The sequence below is a fragment of the Empidonax traillii genome, unplaced genomic scaffold, assembly GCF_003031625.1.
Source record: "Empidonax traillii isolate 1590-97213 ecotype Southwest subspecies unplaced genomic scaffold, ASM303162v1 scaffold33:size3420811, whole genome shotgun sequence".
Classification (NCBI taxonomy): domain Eukaryota; kingdom Metazoa; phylum Chordata; class Aves; order Passeriformes; family Tyrannidae; genus Empidonax; species Empidonax traillii.
In genome coordinates, this window is record NW_020955226.1 from 1,622,337 (window position 1) to 1,641,964 (window position 19,628).

Consider the following 19,628-nt stretch of genomic DNA (forward strand, 5'->3'; position numbering starts at 1 on the left):
GGAACTGAAAAACTCTCATTTCCTAGTTAAAAGTTTTCTCTACTAATATTCCACTTTTAAACTAGTTAATTCACAAGATACTTATAATAAGCTATTAATGATACAAAGGTTTCTGCAGCAACAATTATTCCATAAATTAATTTTTATAGATGAGTATTGATCTCTATACTAATTCAAAACTTATTTAAATTATATTTTCTATACTGAATAGCTATCAGCTCTTATTTCTTCTATGAATTTCAACAGAAGAAACAAAGTAAGTCTGACATAATTGACCCCAAAAACGAACACCTGTTTTACACTATTTTATTTTTAAAAAAGAAAGCTCTGTTATGGTTTTATTATTGAAAAAGTTTTTAATGCATGAGGATGGATAGATTTTTTTTCAGTAAACTAAATACATGCACGAAACTGAAATTATAACAAACCACAAGAAGATTAGAACTGTAGAGTATCTGGCTAATAACTGAAGAAACCTGGCTGACGTCCTTTCAGGTGCTGTGACCCATACAGGAATTCCTATTTCAATAAAATAAGGTTTCTTATGAATGTCTGTGGTCCATTTCTAAAGCAAACTGAGGGAAAAGGAAAAAAAAGAGCATAGGGATAAATGGATGAATTTTCATGTTCTGTTGTTGCTTTCTTTTTTTTTTTTTCAATGATACGCTGATCCTTGGCAGGGAGAAACTCAGATAATCTCTGAGACCCAGGACAAAAAAGCGCTTCCAGCACTTCTAAAATGTCAACATAGTCTTAAAGACTTTGCTACATTTGCACAATACCAAACATATGGACAAGAGAGAAAAGCAGAACCAGCAGATTACTGACAGAGAATTAGGAAATACTTTAAAGGGAGGTTAAAACCATAAAGAAAGAAAGAAAAAAATGAAACAACCTAATAATTTACAGAAAATTTTAGAAAGCTGAGCATCCTATTTTGAATTCTAAAACATATTTGGCAATGGAAGATTACTAACTCGATTCACTAAACATGCATATCCTTGCTTTGCAGGTATATAAAAAACATACTACTTTGTTCTCTTTCATTTTCATGCTTCAGCTACTCACTTTTGACTGAATCACTGCAAAGGCATTTCATTATAGTAAGATCTGCAAAAGCATTCACAACTTCTCATCAATTTTCAAAGCAATTTAATTACATTAAAACATTGTCTGGTGCAATAAAGAAATGCCATGAAACCTGGAGTAATTTAAAACTGTCTTACATTGCCATCAGATGTTGGTTTATCTATTATCACCTCTGGCAGAAGTTGTCCAGTAGGCGACAACAGACCTGGTGGTCCATCCACTAAGGAAACCACTCCATTGCAATCCACAGCACTCTGCATCTTCCCATTCACTGGAAATGCTGTCAGCCTTCTTGATGATTTACTGGCCTGACTGATGTTACTGCTGCGCCGTTCACCGTGTCTGCACGGCAAAAACAGAGAACCTCTTCTGCTCGAATTATCCTCAAATGTGCTGTGCTCATCATCAGCAAACTCATTTTCAGATCCTCTCTCCCTTCTGTATTCTCTAAAACTGAAAAGGCTTGTTCTGCTGCTACGCCTGGGAGAAAACAGGGAGCCACGAACACTCAGCAGAGACTGCAAAGGAAACACAAAAAACTGACCATCTGAAGATTTCAAATATAGAAAATGCATGTCTATGTATTAAAAAATAATAATTTATATTCCCCAGGAATCTGTCAGTGTTATCTCTAATACAGTGCCTCAGTCAGATCTCAGAGATGCATGAGAGATGAAAGTCATCTGAATGGGTAAATTTACAGTGTACCTAAAACAATAATTGGAGAGAAAAAATTTAACAGGTATCAGGTCAGAGTACTTTCATCTGCTTCAAAGAGAAAAATCGAGATTTGTAGAAATTCTAATGATCCACATAGATCACGCATTAAGTTAAAGATATCAATACCCTTAGTCTTTTACATTCAAACATTATACTTTAGTTTTCCTTTTATGAATCAAGAAGATATTTCTATTTTAGATTAACTAGGAAAACACAAGGCTTCTGTGCATGGTAAGACCCACTAGGTCCTAAATATATGGATATGACGGTTATGTCACAAGTTTCAAAAATGACAACTGCACTATTCACAGTACCTGGTGAGGTGATGTAAATGGTTTCCCATAAGTAAGTCTGTTCCCATCAAAAGAAAAACGGAAACCTTTACTTTTGATACTTCCATCTGATTCAGATTTTGAAAGCTTTATGTCATTTTCTTCTCCGGAGAGCTCTCTCTGCTTTCTTTTCTTCCTTCTATTTCTCCTTTCTTTGGCACTTTTTGAGCTAAGTTTGGATGCTTCTGAAGAAGTATCTGAGGGTCCAGCATTCCCACTTTCACCACTGTACTCAGTCATCTCTGCTGCAGCTATTGCCTGCTACAGCAATTATTATTTAATGAGATGCTTTACAAATCACACAATTTTTAAAAGAAAAATACAGTCCTTGTTCCTAAGATTAATAGCCCTCATTCCTAAAATTTATATCAAATGACATTCTGTAATATAAATGGAGTTCTCCTTTGCATCCATATTGAGACAGATCACACTGTCAACAGCCACAAAATGTTTCAAAATGAATAAAAATATTAATTAGAGTGAATGCAATGGTAAAAAAAAAAGAGCTAATCAGAGTCATACTTCAGTCTGTATTAATTTAGCAAACCAATTCTATCTTTTTTCGTAAGTAATAACAGTTTCCTTAATCTGCATTTAAGAAACAAACTTTGAGGTACTGCTTCCAGTCTTTGATTCATTGCTAGTAACACAAGTAGCAAAATTTAGTCAAAAACTTATTAATAAAAATATTGTACACTCTAATAAAGGCCTGACAAGTATTGAAAATATTTCTAAGCTGAGAATTTGGAAAATCATCATGACAAGTTACTAGATATTATCCCCAGATAAGAAATATTTATTTTAAAACTATTATTTTGATTTGGAGAGTACTTTTCATTCTCAGTTCAGAAATTCATTAATGCTTTAGATATTATACCTTTAAAAAAAAACCACAATAAAGAGCCATAGAGAAAACAATCTTAAGTACTTTAGAGGTTTGTTGAAGAATGGGTTTTTTTTAATATGTGAATTTAATTATTGGTTTCAACAAATAGCATGCAGGGGAGTATACTAAAGCCCAAACTCTTGTTAGAAAATACCTGAGCTGCTTCTTGCTGCTTCCTCAGCTGTTCAAGCATCAGCTGGAAGTCTGCCTCCCTCTGCTCTGCTTCAAAGATAGTTGCTTGATTTTGTTCTTCATAGGCCATGGCAACCACAGCCAAAATCAAGTTAATCAAATAGAAGGAACCCAGAAAAATCACCACAACAAAAAATACCATGTATGCTGTGCCAGCAGCTCGTAGCGTCTGTAGGAGGAGAGGAGAAATGATCCTTCTGGTGAAGACATGCATCAATTCTGCAGTTCATAAGCATTAATGAATTTGAAAAGTGAAAACTAAAACTGAGTTATTTTTCCTCTGTAGTAAGATCATACGAGCTTTCTGAATTATAAAGTAACCAAAACAAAGGGAACATTCATGTATCTGGAAAACGTGTTTTAGGATTGTGCTCTTCTGAGACAAACCTCTTTCAATGCCTAATAACCTTGAAAAGGATGTGGGATCAGAGTTATTAATGTAAACCAAATAGCACAGGTTGCATGCTTAGAATGTTTACCACATATTAGCATGCTTTCCATTTGAAATAAACAAAACAGTTAAAAATGTCACAATTGTTTAGATAATTAGAAGGTAATATTTCTTATAATTGAAACATTCTCACACATCATATAATGAAAAGCTATGGTAAGAAAATTAATTTATATCAAGACATGCATTCTGAGCTATCAGAAACAAGATTAAAAGTACAGAAATTAAGAGTCAGATTTTGCTGTAATGGAGTATTTTTACAATATAAACTCCATTACAGCATTTTTGAAAATATCTTATCATGCAGCACAAAATCTAATATACACTGTAAAAATTACATTAAGGATCAAAAAAATCCTTATGGGTCTCTTCAAAAATCATATGAGATTCTCTAACGAGTGTCCATGTCTGCTCAATCCTGCAACTGAATTTGCTACCTTAAATGATTTTCAATTGTTAACAACAGCAGTGGTGTGTAATATCAACAAGAATAGCCTTTCCATTATTGATTTGGGGTCAATAAGACACTAATCATATTTTTTATTACACACTCACCAACTGATAAAGATTTTCCCAGCCATCCTGTGTCATCAGTCGAAACAGTGACAAGAAAGCCCAACTGAATGTATCAAAGCTAGTATATCCATAGTTGGGGTTTCTACCAACTTTCACACAGATAAACTGTTCTGGACATTTACTAGGAGGCAAAAAAAAAGAAGAAAAAGAGGTAAAGCAATCCATATACAAATATCATATAACTTTTTTTTAAATTGTTGTGCCTTGAGCTTCTAAGTAAGTTTCATCTGTAAAGGGTGTTGTTTTTTATGGCTTAATGAGGAAATTAAAAGACTATTCTTTAAAAAAAAAAAAATCCAGGAAGAGCAAACAAGTAAAAAAAAATATTTCTTCTTACCCCCTTTCATTATACACAAAATAAAACTTATTCCCAACAGTTTGGTATTAGCTCTGCAGATACCTCTTCAATTAAAACAGTATATTTACTTAACATAGAGATCTCAAGAGGCAGATGCTTCCATGCAGAGAAAAGAAAGCATGTGTATTTTATGCTGAAGTTCATCTATCAGCAAGGCTGGCACACCAGATTTCTGGATTTCTTCACATTTGTGAATTAGTAAGCCTAATTTATGAATTCTACCGATTCCTCAACCACAAATAACACGCACAGGGATGTTTTTATCCCATGAAACTGTACATATCAGTTTTGAGAGTAGGTGATCCAATCTGTGATTCTATTCTTGAAGGATGGAAAAGGTTCCTAACTCCATAGGTACTTTACTCTATAGAAAAACGCTACGAAGATTTCTTTTCACAGATGTGTGTGTATATTTGATGCATACTTACAGACACATAAAATTATCTCATAGTTACATATATGAACTAAATGGCTACAAAAATAGTTTAAGTATACATTTTAAAGCCATGACCAACCGAAACCAAGGGATGGACTGATATACCATTAGCATACAGAATTGTGTGATTCTGTTACAAATAACTGTCCCAAAGAGAGAGCAAGACAATGTCATGCATGCAGCCCCCCAGACAGAAGAAACTTGAAGGTGTCCTCCCTGAATCTGGTCATAAGTCTCAGTGCCCCATGCCTATTTTAGACTTGAGAAATTGCATACAACCTATGATAAAGAAGTATGTTCTTAAGCTACTGATAACACAATATCTAAGCTTAGACTGATATTTTTTAGATGTTTAGACATGTAGTATGTCATTTTCAGTATACCTTACCCTGCATCTGTGCTATTGCCACAAAGCAGACAATCCTTTGCTCCTTCTAGGCGATAGAAGTGACCTAAAGAAAAAAATTAGAAGTGACATGTTTACAAATGGAAGGAGTTGTTGTTTTGGGTTTTGCTAGGTTCAAATCATCATGCTTTGAATGTTCATAATCTCCCATCCATGTTTTCCCAATAATGGGTTCAAATATTGGCACAATCCCAGAATCACAGAATGGCTTGGTTTGAAGAGACCTTAAAGATTATCTGGAAACACTGGAGGTTTCAAACACCCCTGCCACGTGCAGGGATGCCACTTACTAGATCAGGGCCCCATGCAACCTGGCCTTAGACACTTACAGAGACGGGGCATCCACAACCTCTCTGGGTAACAAAATAAAAACACCATGCAAAAATAAAATCCTAGAACAATGATTAAACAGCATAAATTGCATATTCTCTTCTTGAGCCACTGCACACTGGATATCTTTCCAAAATACAATTTCCAGTGACTGAGAGAAAGAAAACACAAAACTTAAAACTTCTCTTATTCAGCAGGTAGCTTGTAATCAGAAAATTATAGCTTATCTCATTTAAAATGGAACTTTCTAATGGCTGGCTGACAGTTTTGAAGTCAGAGCAACATTAACTAGGACATTCTGTAACTGAAAATATGAAGGCAGCATTTAAAAAGAAGATGGATGTTCCAATGACAATAACAGCTGCTGTACTATAAAGAACTTTGCAAAATTTTTCTTTTAATTATAAGGGGGGAGCCTTCAGAAATAAATAAATATATTTTGCTGATAATGATTAACAATTGTGCTATCCTCAAAATAAAATTAAAAAAAAAAAAGAAAAGAAAAGAAAAAATAGAGATGAAAAGATGGTAATAAATCAAGGAAGAAGTTCATAGAGGGCAGGCCCCATTCAGAGGGACCTAGGCAGACTGGAGGAACAGGCTGACAGGAGACACATAAAATTCAGCAAATATAAATGCAGCCGTGCACCTGGGAAGGGAGAGCCCCTGCAGTGACACAGCCTGGGAACTGACAAGCTGATGAGCAGCTCTGCACAAAATGCCCTGAGACTTTAGTTGGACAGAGAGCAAGGTAAGGCTGAGCCAGCAGTGTGCCCTGGCAGCCTGGAGGGTCAACAGCCTCTGGGGCTGCACGGACAGAAGCCCAGCTTGCAGAGTGAGGGAAGTGACTGTCCCCCTCAGCTCTGCACTCATTAGACTTCTCCTAGAGAACTGTGTCCAGGTTTGGTCCCACAGTGCAAGACTTTGATAAAATGGAGCAAGTGCAACAGAGGGTCACCAAGGTTGTGAGGGGGCTGGAGCGTTCCTTGGAGAGACCAAGGAACCCAACCATGTTCACCAGGCAAAAGGAAGGCTCTGGGGCGAGTTGGTTGAAAGCATTCAGAAACTACAAGGAAGTTATCAAGGGGATAGAAACAAGTTCTGGTGCTTAGCAGAAGAATGACAGACAACAGGCATAATCTGAAACAAGAGAGGTTCTGACTGATAACCAGACACTGAAATCTGGAAAAGAGACAGAAATCTGGAAAAAAACCTCTAATCTCAACTAAATCAATCTGCTGTCATCCTCAACTGATGTCATCAACATACCTTTTAAGCTGACAAAGGCTTTGATTTTCACAGGGTAAAAAGCTATTGTAGTATTTAAATAGTCAGAAACAGCCCATGGGATAAATAATATAAGAACATAGGAGGATTCTAAACTGAACACTTAAATCAAATATAGTGATGCCAAAATCCTACCATTAAAGAACAGTACTTATATAAATGTTAGAAAAATTATAATCCTATTACTTCCCTAATAGCTTTAGAGCTGGTCAAAACTCAGATAATGACCTAAATGCCAGGTGCCAATTCTTTGGCACATGGATCCAAGATCTGAGCCTGTATTTTCAAAAAGCAACTTTGGTCTTGTTTCTTAATAAATGAAAATGCACATGTGTTTAAAAAAGTCACAAGAGGATAGCACACTCAGTCACAGTTGACCAGAATATGATATACTGGAAAAATATTGGAAGGACCCACAATTGAGCCCAGTGACACTATATTGCAATGGCACTGTATTGAGTGCATAGTATTAGCAATAGTAATATGAGAAAGGAAGAACAAAAACACAGCAAAGTCTAACAGCCTTGCCTGCATCAGCACTCTGTAGAGACTCACAGTAAAGTGAACAGAAGCAACTGACATTCTGGAAAATTTCATTTCTTTAAATTGCTACTTAGTGGGAAATGGAAATAGAGAATATATATAGTATGTCTGAAGAGAGAATTCACAAGTGTTCTACAGCACATAAACCATCAGCCAAAATTACCCACAAAGTATTCCACCATTCCACTTTCCGAACCCTTCTTAGGCAAATAAACTAGTTAAAATTATAGATTCCACAGAAAACGTAAATAGTCACAATATTTCAAAAATTCAGAAGTATAGAAAAAAATCTGAAAACACAGAAAATAACAGAGAACTTTAGTGTTCAGTGTTAAAAAAGGAAGAAAATACGATTCATCAGAACTCAGCCTTTAACAACCGCATTTTCCTTCACTTTTGGGTCAGGAAAACGGAAAGCTAGCATTATTTTATCAATTTCTCTTTAGTTAAATACACTACTTTTACAATTTATTACTGACCAATACCCTGTAAATCCACTTCCGGCACAAACTGACACAAGAAAATTAACCAAATTTTCAGCAAAACTATTATATTACATCTCACAGTTCATTGTGTATTGTAACACTACGGATGTTATCTCTTAAAATACACAAAGCACAAAAACACAAAATATTAATATTTGTGTGCTTCTAAAGCAGCCTGAATGTTATCACTTCAGTCTACTGACATTGAAAATGTTCAAAAATATCCTGTTAAAGATGCCTTTGCAGCCCCCTGAGCAACAAGTCCTACAGACAAATACCCCCTCCTTTCCTACCAGAATCTCTGCTTGCCTAATGAGTTATGTATTTCAATCTCAGAAATTGGTTTGTTACCTCTACCTAATAATAAAAATACATCTTAAGTAGGAAAATCTCTGATATTTATCTAGTGCTTCTCTGTCTTAAAGATACTAGACGAGCCAAAAAGAATTGGTTTTGTTTAGCCTTGAGAAGGCTGAAGGTGGGGCAGGGGAGCTGGGAGATGTGAGGATCTCCAAGGTACCCACAAGCATAACATCAAAGACAGTAATTGAAGATGGAGCCTGACTCTTCTCAGGGGTGGATACTGGAAAAATAAGAGGTGACTAGCAGAAGTTTGAGAATGGGAAATTCTGAATTGATATTGAAATAAGTTACTGTGCAACTAGTCAAACGCTGGAACAGGCTGCCCAAAGCAGCTCTGCTATCTCAATCCTTAGAGACACTAAAAACTTGACCTGACAAGGCACTGATCTAACTGGACCTGCAGCTGAGCAGCAACTGGTCAAGACTGTGGAGATCCCGTCCAGCCTATGTGATTCTAAAACCAAAGTAACCCTATAAATACATTTTTAAGTGCAGTTAATGGAAAGAACAATCATATCAGCACAAGTTTGGGATATATCACATACAAACCCCCAGTCTTTGCCATCCTATTTAAATGGGTTTTTATCTTTAGTCTGTAGTATGAAACAGTTAACTTGTGCTTGTATGTAAAATTTTCACACAAAAATTTTAGCAAGTTACAGCAATATTTCTTACTTTCTTCCTTAATGTATGCTCCCCAGTCAAATTCTGTACCATTAAAGTATGGAACTACGTATTTTTCAAAAGCTGTTGAATTTTCTGACGGCCAGAACAAGCATTTATTCTTCAAATTGCCCATAAACAGCTGCAATCCTATTAGTGCAAATACACTCAGGCAAAACACAGTCAGGATCATCACATCTGAGAGCTTCTTCACAGACTGAATTAGGGCTCCCACAATAGTCTTCAAGCCTGCAAACAGAGACAGATTTTTGTTTTAATACTGAATATTTACCCAAGTTAAAATGCAATGCAAACACTACTAATTATCATGCACAGCTTCACAAAAAAAGTCTTTTTTTCACAAAAAGATTTTCCAAAGGAAGAAATACCAGTAAGTCTCATCATTCCTGAAAGATTAATTTGAAAATAATATATAAAGGGGGATGAATGTCACACATTCCAAAACACTTGCTCTTGAAATGAAGAACTTTTAATTTATGCTCTCAATATGTGTAAATTATACCTAAAGAAAACAGTTCATTTCATTTGCTTTTTGATGCCTCTTGCTCCAAACCTTTACCAGTGTTCCATTCCAATATACAATATATTGGTTCTATAACAGCAAACAAAAAGAGAGCACAATTGTATTTCAGTAGTAATTATAATGTCTGCATTCTAATGCACCCTATTCTACTGGAGGTGGAGTTTGGTTAAGATAGGCATCCATAAGCTAATAAATATGTCATGCCATTTCCATGCTACTTTTCATTATCTTATTCCTTTAGGATTCAAATTTTACAACACACTAAAGTTTTCAATCTTTCATAAATAGTAACATTTTTATTAGTTAGAGAAAAATATAAAGAATTAATTTTGATCCTTAATGCGTGAGAGAAAACTTGACATCACAAAATAGAAATATATATAGGCTATGTAAAGGAGTTTCCTATGCAACAATGTATTAAACTCTGAGGCTGAGTGTTTTAGAGAACTAGAAAAGGGAACGAAAATGAAGTTAATACTAAAACGTGGATGCTTCTCTTAAAAACATGAGTTCAGATTCTGTGGAGTTTCAGTCAGCCTCAAGTATTTAACCTCTCTCTCACCTGGAATGACTGATATTATTTTCAATGTTTGGAGAACTCTGAATGTTCTCAACGCTGAGACATTGCCCAGGTCCACAAACTCTGTCACATATCCGTAGCGAGGCATTCCACACACAAACACAATGACAGCACACACAAAGTTAAACAGAGGTGACACAGAGTGCCTACCACTTTACACAGTTACTTCTTACCTGGAATTACAGAAATAGTTTTCAAAGCTCTCAATACTCTGAAAGTTCGAAGAGCTGACACATTGCCCAGGTTTACAAATTCTGTTATATACCTGTAGGATTAAATCACAGTTATTCAGAATTAAGGTAGAGTGTATACTACCTACCTGGATCTGTAATCCAGATTTTTTTTTTGAAGGAACAAGTTTAAATTAAAAACTTGCTTTCATATTTTCCTGTTTCAATTAAATTTACCCTAAGAAACACACCCTTAAGCTTTTCCACTAAATGCAAATTTAAAATGAGATGTATATTGCTGATTTTATTTCTTAAATACTACTTAATATCGTTCACCAGTAACTTCTCTTTTGTGCTGTGGGATAGCTCACTAATTCTGTTATGTGCTACATTAAGGTAAAATATTAAAGGGGAAAAAATTGAAACACAATCCAACTACAATTAATTTCAAATTAACTAACATAAGCAAAACAAATTATTACAGGCTCAAGAAAACTTCCAACATTTTACTTAAAAAACCACTATATACTTACGCTAAGGAAATGACAATAAAATCAAGCCAGTTCCAGGGGTCACGAAGGCAAGTAAAATCATTTATACAGAAGCCACTTGCAAGGACTTTCACTAGAAATTCAAAAGTATAAATTCCAGTGAAAGTGTACCTGTAAGAAACATTGAGGCAAAAGTTAGACTGTTGTGTTGTTCAGTGATACATCACAGGAAAATAGCTCAAAACCTGTGATAAGTACATGCACCAAAACAGCAGTTACAAACTTGCATAAACTATGACTGTTTTTCCGCCATTTTTCTGTAAGATAATTGAATTATTTTTATTTTGTCTGAAACATATTTTTGCCGTTCCTAGCATGTAAGTTTTTGAAATTTCAGCACTAATAATAATAATCACGACTAACACGAAAAAATATTTTTGTTCAAATAAAAATTTCAGCATGGTTGCCATGGTTGTCAGAAATAAATTCCATGGATAAGTGGAACCTACTATTTACTAAAGATACTTGATGGTTGAGCAGATAGATTTGAGAATGTCAAACAATAATCCCCAGCAGAGGTATTTTCTTTAAAGAAGTTGTGTCCTATTTTTAAAATTTCATTGTAGAAAATTAAGGTTTCAAAGGGTTTATAGAAAGTATCTTCTGTACTGAAAAGCAGTAGTTTTGTCTGTATTCTTTTTCCTTTTTTTTTTTTTTTTTAATGATAAAGGAACAGCTCAGGAGAGAGAATGCATAAGAACATTATTTGTACAAATATTCTGATGAAAAATATTTATCAGTGTTTCTTTCAGAGAAAAAGACTAACAATGTCACAGTTTCTTTCCTTCGCAGAGCTTGCAGGACTCTGCTGCTTTGAGTTGCAGCTGGGACCAAACTCCAAGTAAGAAGGTGGTATTACATAGAAGGGTAAGTAAAACTACATGGTCTAGTTCTTAATTTGCTTTTCATTTTTAAACCACTTTAAAGATTATGAGCCAATTTAAGTATACTTACTCTACAATCTTCATCCATTCTGGAGGTTTAGCCCATGTCATACATACACAGTTTGCCATAATAGTGAGCATAATGAGACTGCTGAACCATGTTGACTGTAGTTAAGGAACATCTCCTTTTAAAAGCTGAATTTGTACAACATAAAATATGAGGAATTGACAGGTCATAGAATATTGACACCATATATGATACAAATATAGTACAAATCAGTTTACTATCACTAGCAATGTCAAAAGTAATGCAAAGATATTTCATAACAATGATGGTTATACACCTATCAAGAAATCATTTAGGTTGGAAAAGACCTCTGAGACCATCAAGTCCAACCTTTGACTGATCACTTGTCAACTAGACCATCGCATGAAGTACCACATCCAGTCACTTCTTGAACACCTCCAAGGATTGTGACTCCACCACTTCTCTGGGCAGCCCATTCCAATGCCTGGCAAGCCCTTCCATGAAGAAATTCCTCCTGATATCCAACCTGGACCTCCCCTGGCACAACTTGAGGATATATCCTCTCATCCTGTCATTAGCTGCCTGGGAGAAGAGGCCGACCCCCATCTAGCTACAATCTCCTTTCAGGCAGTTGTAGAGAAATATAAAGTCTCCCCTGAGCCTCCTTTTCTTCAGGCTAAACACCCCCAACTCCATCAGCTGCTTCTCACAGGACATGCGCTGCTCCCGACCCTTCACCAGTTTCGGTGCCCTCCTCTGGACCTCACCATCTTTCTTGTACTGAGGGCCCAGAACTCGAGATGTGGCCTCACCAGTGCCGAGAACAATCACTGCCCTAGTTCTGCTGGCCACACTATTTCTGATGCAAGCTAGGATGCCAGTGGTGTTTTTGGCCACCTGGGCACAGGTTGGCTCATGTTCAGCTGCTGTCGACCCCCAGGTCCTTCTCCACTGAGCCACTTTCCAGCCGCTCTTGCCCAGCCCGTGTCCCAATGGAATTATTGTGGCCAAAGGGTAGGACCTGGCACTTGGTTATGTTGAACCTCATGCTGTTGGTCTTGGTCCATCTTAAGCATGTCCAAATCACCCTGCAGAGCCTCTGTATCCTTCACCAGATCAACATTCATACCCAGCTTGGTGCCATCTGTGAATTTAGTGAATTTATTCAATCCCTCATGAAGATCATCAATAAAGATATTAAACAGGGCTGGGCTCAGGACTGCACCTTGGGGAACCCCACTAGTGACTTCCTCTGAATTTAATCAGCAGCTTATAGTGACAAATCTTAGCTCTGACTGACTTTGAGAGAAAGGAATTAAAGGCAGGAACACATTTAAACACTAAACCAAAACCACTAGTGTTAATAATAGTAAAATTCATCAATAACAATTTTTAACAAACCACTGGAAAAGGATATGAATGAACCAAAATCTTAATAGCTTTTCTTCTAATAACATGGAAAGGAGAGAAAAGGTACAAGGCAGGTGTGGCACTGAACCTGTGGATTTTCTTCTCTTTATTCAATACTATAAATGTCTTTGAAAAACAGACAAAAAGGGCATGGGGGAAGTAGGATAGGAAATAGGAAATTAAAGACACATATTAGCAATCTTGCCTTTATAGGGGCTGTACTTACACAGATCTAAGTAGCCACTAAATTTGTTTTCAGTAGAATTATACAAGCAAATATCAGATTCTAAATTTTCACATGAACCATGAACACTCTACACCATGCATTCCTTATTTCTGTGCTCTTAAACAAAATCTGCATGCCAGCATTTTCCAGGATTAGGTAATTACATTAAAAATATAATTTAAAATATGTCACTTTTCACATTTAAATTTAATGCAGCTCTATTACTTGTACTTTAGATCAAAGCTGTCAATGCAAATTAAAGGCCCTAACTTACCATTTTTGGACACTCATGACCAAATATTTAACCATTTCAGCATGTTAAAACTGCCTCTCAGTTGAGACAGCCTTCCTTTTTTAAAGGTTTTATGGCCTCTATTGCCTGTGCTTTCCTCACTAGTACCATCCATATAAGCATTTTTGATTTTGACTTGGAAACACAATGAAAATGTCATCTAATGAAATCTTAATCCTTATGATTTTAACATCTTATGATTATTCCCCCCAAAAGCCTAATATCTGGAAACAGGCAGGTTATAATGCTGAATCTTGCTGTATCCTAGTGATATGTTATTGTAAAAGGAATAGGTCATTTGTCAGCAGTATTCACAAAGTTGAGAGAACAAAACCTAAAATAACAAAAAATCTACACCTGATTATTAATCTTCAGCATTCTGTACTAGAAAAAGGCCACTGCTTTAACTAAATTGCTTCTTACAGAGATAATACAGTTCTTTGATCAATTTCTTACTTGCGAGATACTAATTTGTTGATTATCTATTTCAAGAAACTGCTCTATGTTTTCAATTTAAAAAGCATTTTATTGATTTACACAATAAAATAACCACTTGCTGCTTACTTTGTACTGTCTTTTTAATGTAAACTCAACTTGTTTGCTTTCTGGACATTTCACTTCACATGCCTACATAAAAGTATGTTTTCTTCATCTTACATGCCAAAGTAATCACCTTGCTCTTTTCTTTTGTTATTATTGTATCTACAAAAGAAACTGAGTCATTACGCATAAATGTATATATATCATTTATATATATAACATTTGCTTATATATATTTTATATATATGAATTTAATTAGAGTTTATATATATTCTATATATTTTTATATATTTTATATATATAATTTTTTAATATATAGGTTTATATTGGGCCTATAACATAGATCCAATATTAAAACTTTTTTTTTTTTTTTACTTCTGTAAAACAAATATTTCCATGATATTTCAAGGACTGTTTGACAGTGATTATTTTGGCATGTGACTGAATAAGCATTTTGTCCAAAGACTACCACAATGAACTAGATCTCAGGGGCTTTTCTGAAAAAAAAACAAATAGAGAACAGCCAGACAGTGGGGAAGTTTTCAAATCCACTAAGTAAAATACAATAACATTAGATGTTAAAATAAAACTCTTAAAAAAAAAAAAAAAAACAACCAAAAAACCAACTTAAGCAAGTTGAAGTCAGTTGTCTTTATAGTGTAATTAAAATAATTAACATGATATCACCTCCTGCAAAATACTTTCAATGAGGGCTTCTGATCACCTCCCCACCAGAGCATTTAACCCTATATAGTTCAACAGGAGTGTTCTAATTACACTCTTAATATAAAATACTTACTTTTTTATTGATGTAATATGGGTCCAGGTCCTCCAGGGGCTCAGACACCATTCCTGAAGGAATATCACCATAAATAAATGGCAGTATCTTTCCTGCCTCCAAGTCATTACTTGGCTTTGGGCGATTTTCTTCATGACCACCATCATCTTTAGGCTCATCTTTGTCACAACGAGATATTTCATCAGCAATACGTTTTTCAATAGCTGCAAGAGATTCCTTGGTGAAATAGAAGAAGCTTTCAGGTCCTGGCGGTACCAGCATTGCCCGTGCCATCTTTTCATTCTGCAAATTTTAAATGCTTCTAGGCTCTTGTGCAAGAAGATCCTGAGAGAACAAGGAGAAAAAAAACAAACAACAGAAAATAGAGAGCACCACCACCAAGATCCTCACATAAAAGTTTTTGGCATAGTCATAATCTGCCCCTTTTCTACTTATAAAGCACCGTAGCAAGAAGTATTTCAATTAATTGTCAGATACTTAACAGAAAAATAGCTACCAGTAACAACAGGGCAAAGAGAAGTTATGATGTAACAAAAAAAAACCAAAAAAAAACCACAAAAAATCAGATTTGCATATAGTTAGTTACAGCTCAGGTTAATATCTCATAAGAAAAAGGAAAAACCTTCTCACTTTCCCTAGCCTAACATTGTTACCTTATAGTGATAATGTAAGAAATAGGATAACACAGCTAAGTGCTGCAGTGAGTGGTTACAATTTCTAAGACATGGATTTATACATTGTTGGCACAGTACCTTAAAAAAATCTTGTCACATATATTACAAAAGTAGAAAGAAAAAAAATGGTATTTCTGTTACTCTCAATTTCTCATGGCAACATTACTCCCTCTGGTGGTTTATACTATATTTGCTAAACTAATGTTCATATTGTACTATTAGACAGGTACTATATGAAAGCATCCTTTATTTAAAGCCATGTGCACAAGCAGAAAGCAAATGGGCTGAAGTTTGGTCTTTCTCTTTTAGGGCTTCTGATTTCTATCCGTCTGATTTTTAATTTTAACTTTGATGGCACTATCTCCATAATTAAGGAAGTTATGATGGATGAAGGGGTTTAGATTTATACAGAAAGCACAGCATACTCTACTCAAAGTTGCAGTACTCTGAGGTCAAAGATATTGTCAAAATAATTAAAAATAATAAATTCATTAAGTCACAACAAACTCTGACTGATCACTTCTCTCTTGGTTTACACTTTCTATAGAGAGAGTACAGTTAATACCCAAGGGTGCAGTATCTTCAGAACAAACCAGTTTTATGAACAGAGAAAAACTAGAATCTGGTCCCACTTGCTGACACTCATTAAGTGTTGTAGCCTTTGTCAACAACATTGTGGTGAGCTGACCTTGGCTGGCTGCTCTCCACTCCTGCTCCACAAAAAGCAGTGGGGTGGGGGAGAATGTAGTGAAAAAAAGCATAGGTATTAGATGAAGACAGGGAGATCATTTAAAAATTACTGTCATGGGCAAAGCAGACTCACTTGGAGAAAAATAATTTATTGCCAGCTAAAACAGAACGGGACAGTGAAAAACAAAGACAAATCCTAAAAGAACTTTCCCTTTGCCTCTTTGTTCCAGGCTCAACTTCAATGCTTTGTTCTCTACTCCTACCTCCTCCCTGCCCAAGTGGTACAGGGAAGATGGGGAATGGGGGCTGGGGCCAGACCCCTCAGTTCTTCTTTGCTGCTCCTTCCTCCCCGTGTTATTCCCTTGCTCCAGCATGTGTTCCTCACATAGGCTAGAGCTTAGGATAAGATTGCTGCAATGTGGGCTCTACATGTGCCCCCTCAACAAGGAATATCCACTTGCCCCAGTGCTGTGTCCTGCCCAGGCTGCAGGATATCTGGGCTGGCACTGTCCTCTATGAGCTCTGGGGAAATACCTGCTTTGATATGGCCTTTCCCTCAGGCTTCCAGGGAATTTCTGCTCCAAGATCTGCAGCCCTCCTCCTGCTCCTGCTCCCCTGACCTCAGTGTTAGAGCTGTTTCTCACACTTTTTTCCCTACACTGACCTGTGGCATTTTGCTCTTTTTTGGATGTGTTTTCCCTGAGGTGCTTTTAATAAAATTTGTCTTTATTGAATGATGGAAACACCAGTTAATATATATGCAGCTACTATTTACATTGTAGCTCACACACTCAGTGATTTTCTAAAATGGTTAGATGATTGCACAAAGTCTATTAGAGTCTGAAGAGGCAAGAGAGTAAGATCTAACAGCCATTAGACCAGTTTCTATCTTATAAAAACAAAATAGGAGCAGTACACATGTTGCTGCCCTGTTACAGTTATGTTGCCCTTCACAGGCTAAATACGAAACAGGTTTTCCAGCACATCTACACACCACTGACCAGTCCACCACGCCTATGAACAAGTAGGGGCACACATGGCAGTCTAAGAAATACTCAGGCAACTTTGTGTTTCAATGACTATCTTCAAAAACAATACAGACAGAAATAAACATGTCAACAAAAAAACCCCACCACTAATAACAACAGAGAAACCCTCTCAGAGAATTCAAATATATACCAAAACACTTGGCTAGTTTTTTGGAGGATGTTCTCATCACTTGGATAAAGGCTCTACAAAACTTTAGAAATAGTTTTCTAGTCAACATTAGGCATGTAAACTCAGAAGGAGAGGAATATGATGCCTGCAGAAACTACTTGTTATCAAACATGCATTTGAAAATGTCACTAACCGTTACGTCTGTCTATGCATTAAGGCTAAATTTACACTTTAGAGGTCTATAGTGCATAACATTAAAAGTTCATGACTGTTCATTTTACCAAATACCACTATGGTCTTATGGCAGTTTTTCTGAGTTATTACAGATGTTATCAGAATGTAAACCAATGTTTCCACTTGCATGTTCATATTCCACTGGTTTATTCAGCAAGGCTTAAATGGTACCCTTAGGGCTGAGATGAACTCCAGCATTTCTCTCTAGAGGCACCACAGCCAGTGACTGCAGCACTCTTTGGTGTTAGCAAAAAACTGAAAGAAGTTATTTTCTAACACATGACAAATCCCTTCTGTGATTGATCTACCCTAGCAGCCTAATCACAACCCATGCTTGGGAAAAAACCTCACACCTATTAAACACATCTTGAGTTACAGTTCAGTGATCATATTTTCTTGTCATGATTTTTTTTTTAAGTACTAAAAATATATAAGTTTTGTAATATTGTGGAACAAAGAGATGCTGCTTATTTCATTACTTCTTGGAAATCAGTTTATCCATGAAAAAAATAGAATGAAAAAAAAAATATGAAGCAGGATGCATTGCTTTAATGACTTGAATGTCTCTTTTCTGCAATTTTGATGGCTTCTGTACTACAAACTAAGAGGTAGTAACAATCAAATCAGAAAACAAAAAATAACATGAATCCTAAAGAAACTGTTAGCCCTTTCCCCCCAAAACCCCACAAAAGTCCTTCTGAAAACAGAAAAAGGCCCAACATTAAAAACCCCACCATCAGTAGAAAAAAAACCAAACCAGCACATAAACCTCTATTTTCTCATCTTACTATGAAGAATTAGGCTCCTAATCTACCATATTGTGCAGATAAGCCTGGGTGGAGACTCCCTCTATCAAGCAGGACAGACAATGCAAAATACAAATGAAAGATTACAGAAAACTGTGACATACCACAGACTATGTAGTAGCACAGCACTAGAAGGAAATTCCTGGGGCCAGGAACAAGACGATTCACAACACAATACTAATGTAAACAAAAATATAATTTTATGGAGTGAGTAAGCAAGAATAATTTATAAACGATCTGTTAAATAATATTTTTAATATGTATACAAAGAAAAGAAAAGCATTAGGGTCACTTATGTCAAGTTTGAGGTTTTAAGCTTGAGCCCACTGGACTAAAAACAAAAGCATGAATATATTTGGCTTTTTGTTTCTATTTTCTATAGGAATCTACAAGATGTTTATTTTAATATTTGCAAAAATAATGGTCAAATTTAGACCCAAATCATACAGAAAAATCCCCACAGTAATGTGGAAATGAAATGTGTTTCCTAAACAGTCGTAATATATTAATATTTTTTCAGAGATAGAAACAACACATCTACTCTTCCTACTCTACATTCCATAACATAATGATGATTTTTTTACAATGTTATTTTCAATGTTCTCTGTACTATGGTACATTTCATGGTACATTTCATTCATTTGAGTAGCTTGAATAAAGCTTTCAGCATACTGAAGAAGCTGTACTACTGAACTTACTAAGTCTCAAAAACCATTGACGTCTCACACGCACGAAACTTCATTAAAAACAGGAAGCTACTACCATGATAGCTGGGTGAAGATGCTCAGTGAAATGCAGTTAGGCAAGTCATCAAATTTGGTGAGTCATAAGCAAAGTTACATATATGTTCTTTGAGATGCTCTTTTTTTTGTGCACGTCTGTATGTAAAAGAATATGGGTGGTTTTGTCCAGGTCTGTTGAATTC

The 19,628-nt window shown here is 35.8% G+C and overlaps 1 protein-coding gene across 1 annotated transcript in view; it reads right to left on the bottom strand.

Moving 5' to 3' along the window:
- LOC114073744 (sodium channel protein type 2 subunit alpha-like) overlaps positions 1–19,628 on the bottom strand; it is a 60,495-nt gene that overhangs the window by 25,625 nt on the left and 15,242 nt on the right. Inside the window, exons 2-12 of the mRNA XM_027911508.1 lie at positions 15,142–15,465; positions 13,292–13,410; positions 11,917–12,006; positions 10,945–11,073; positions 10,415–10,506; positions 9,130–9,366; positions 5,429–5,492; positions 4,226–4,367; positions 3,182–3,388; positions 2,124–2,399; positions 1,227–1,607 (exon numbers count right to left, since the gene is read on the bottom strand). Of these exons, the coding sequence (XP_027767309.1) occupies positions 1,227–1,607; positions 2,124–2,399; positions 3,182–3,388; positions 4,226–4,367; positions 5,429–5,492; positions 9,130–9,366; positions 10,415–10,506; positions 10,945–11,073; positions 11,917–12,006; positions 13,292–13,410; positions 15,142–15,414 (2,010 nt within the window). The 5' untranslated portion in view covers positions 15,415–15,465. The remainder of the gene's footprint in view (positions 1–1,226; positions 1,608–2,123; positions 2,400–3,181; positions 3,389–4,225; positions 4,368–5,428; positions 5,493–9,129; positions 9,367–10,414; positions 10,507–10,944; positions 11,074–11,916; positions 12,007–13,291; positions 13,411–15,141; positions 15,466–19,628) is intronic.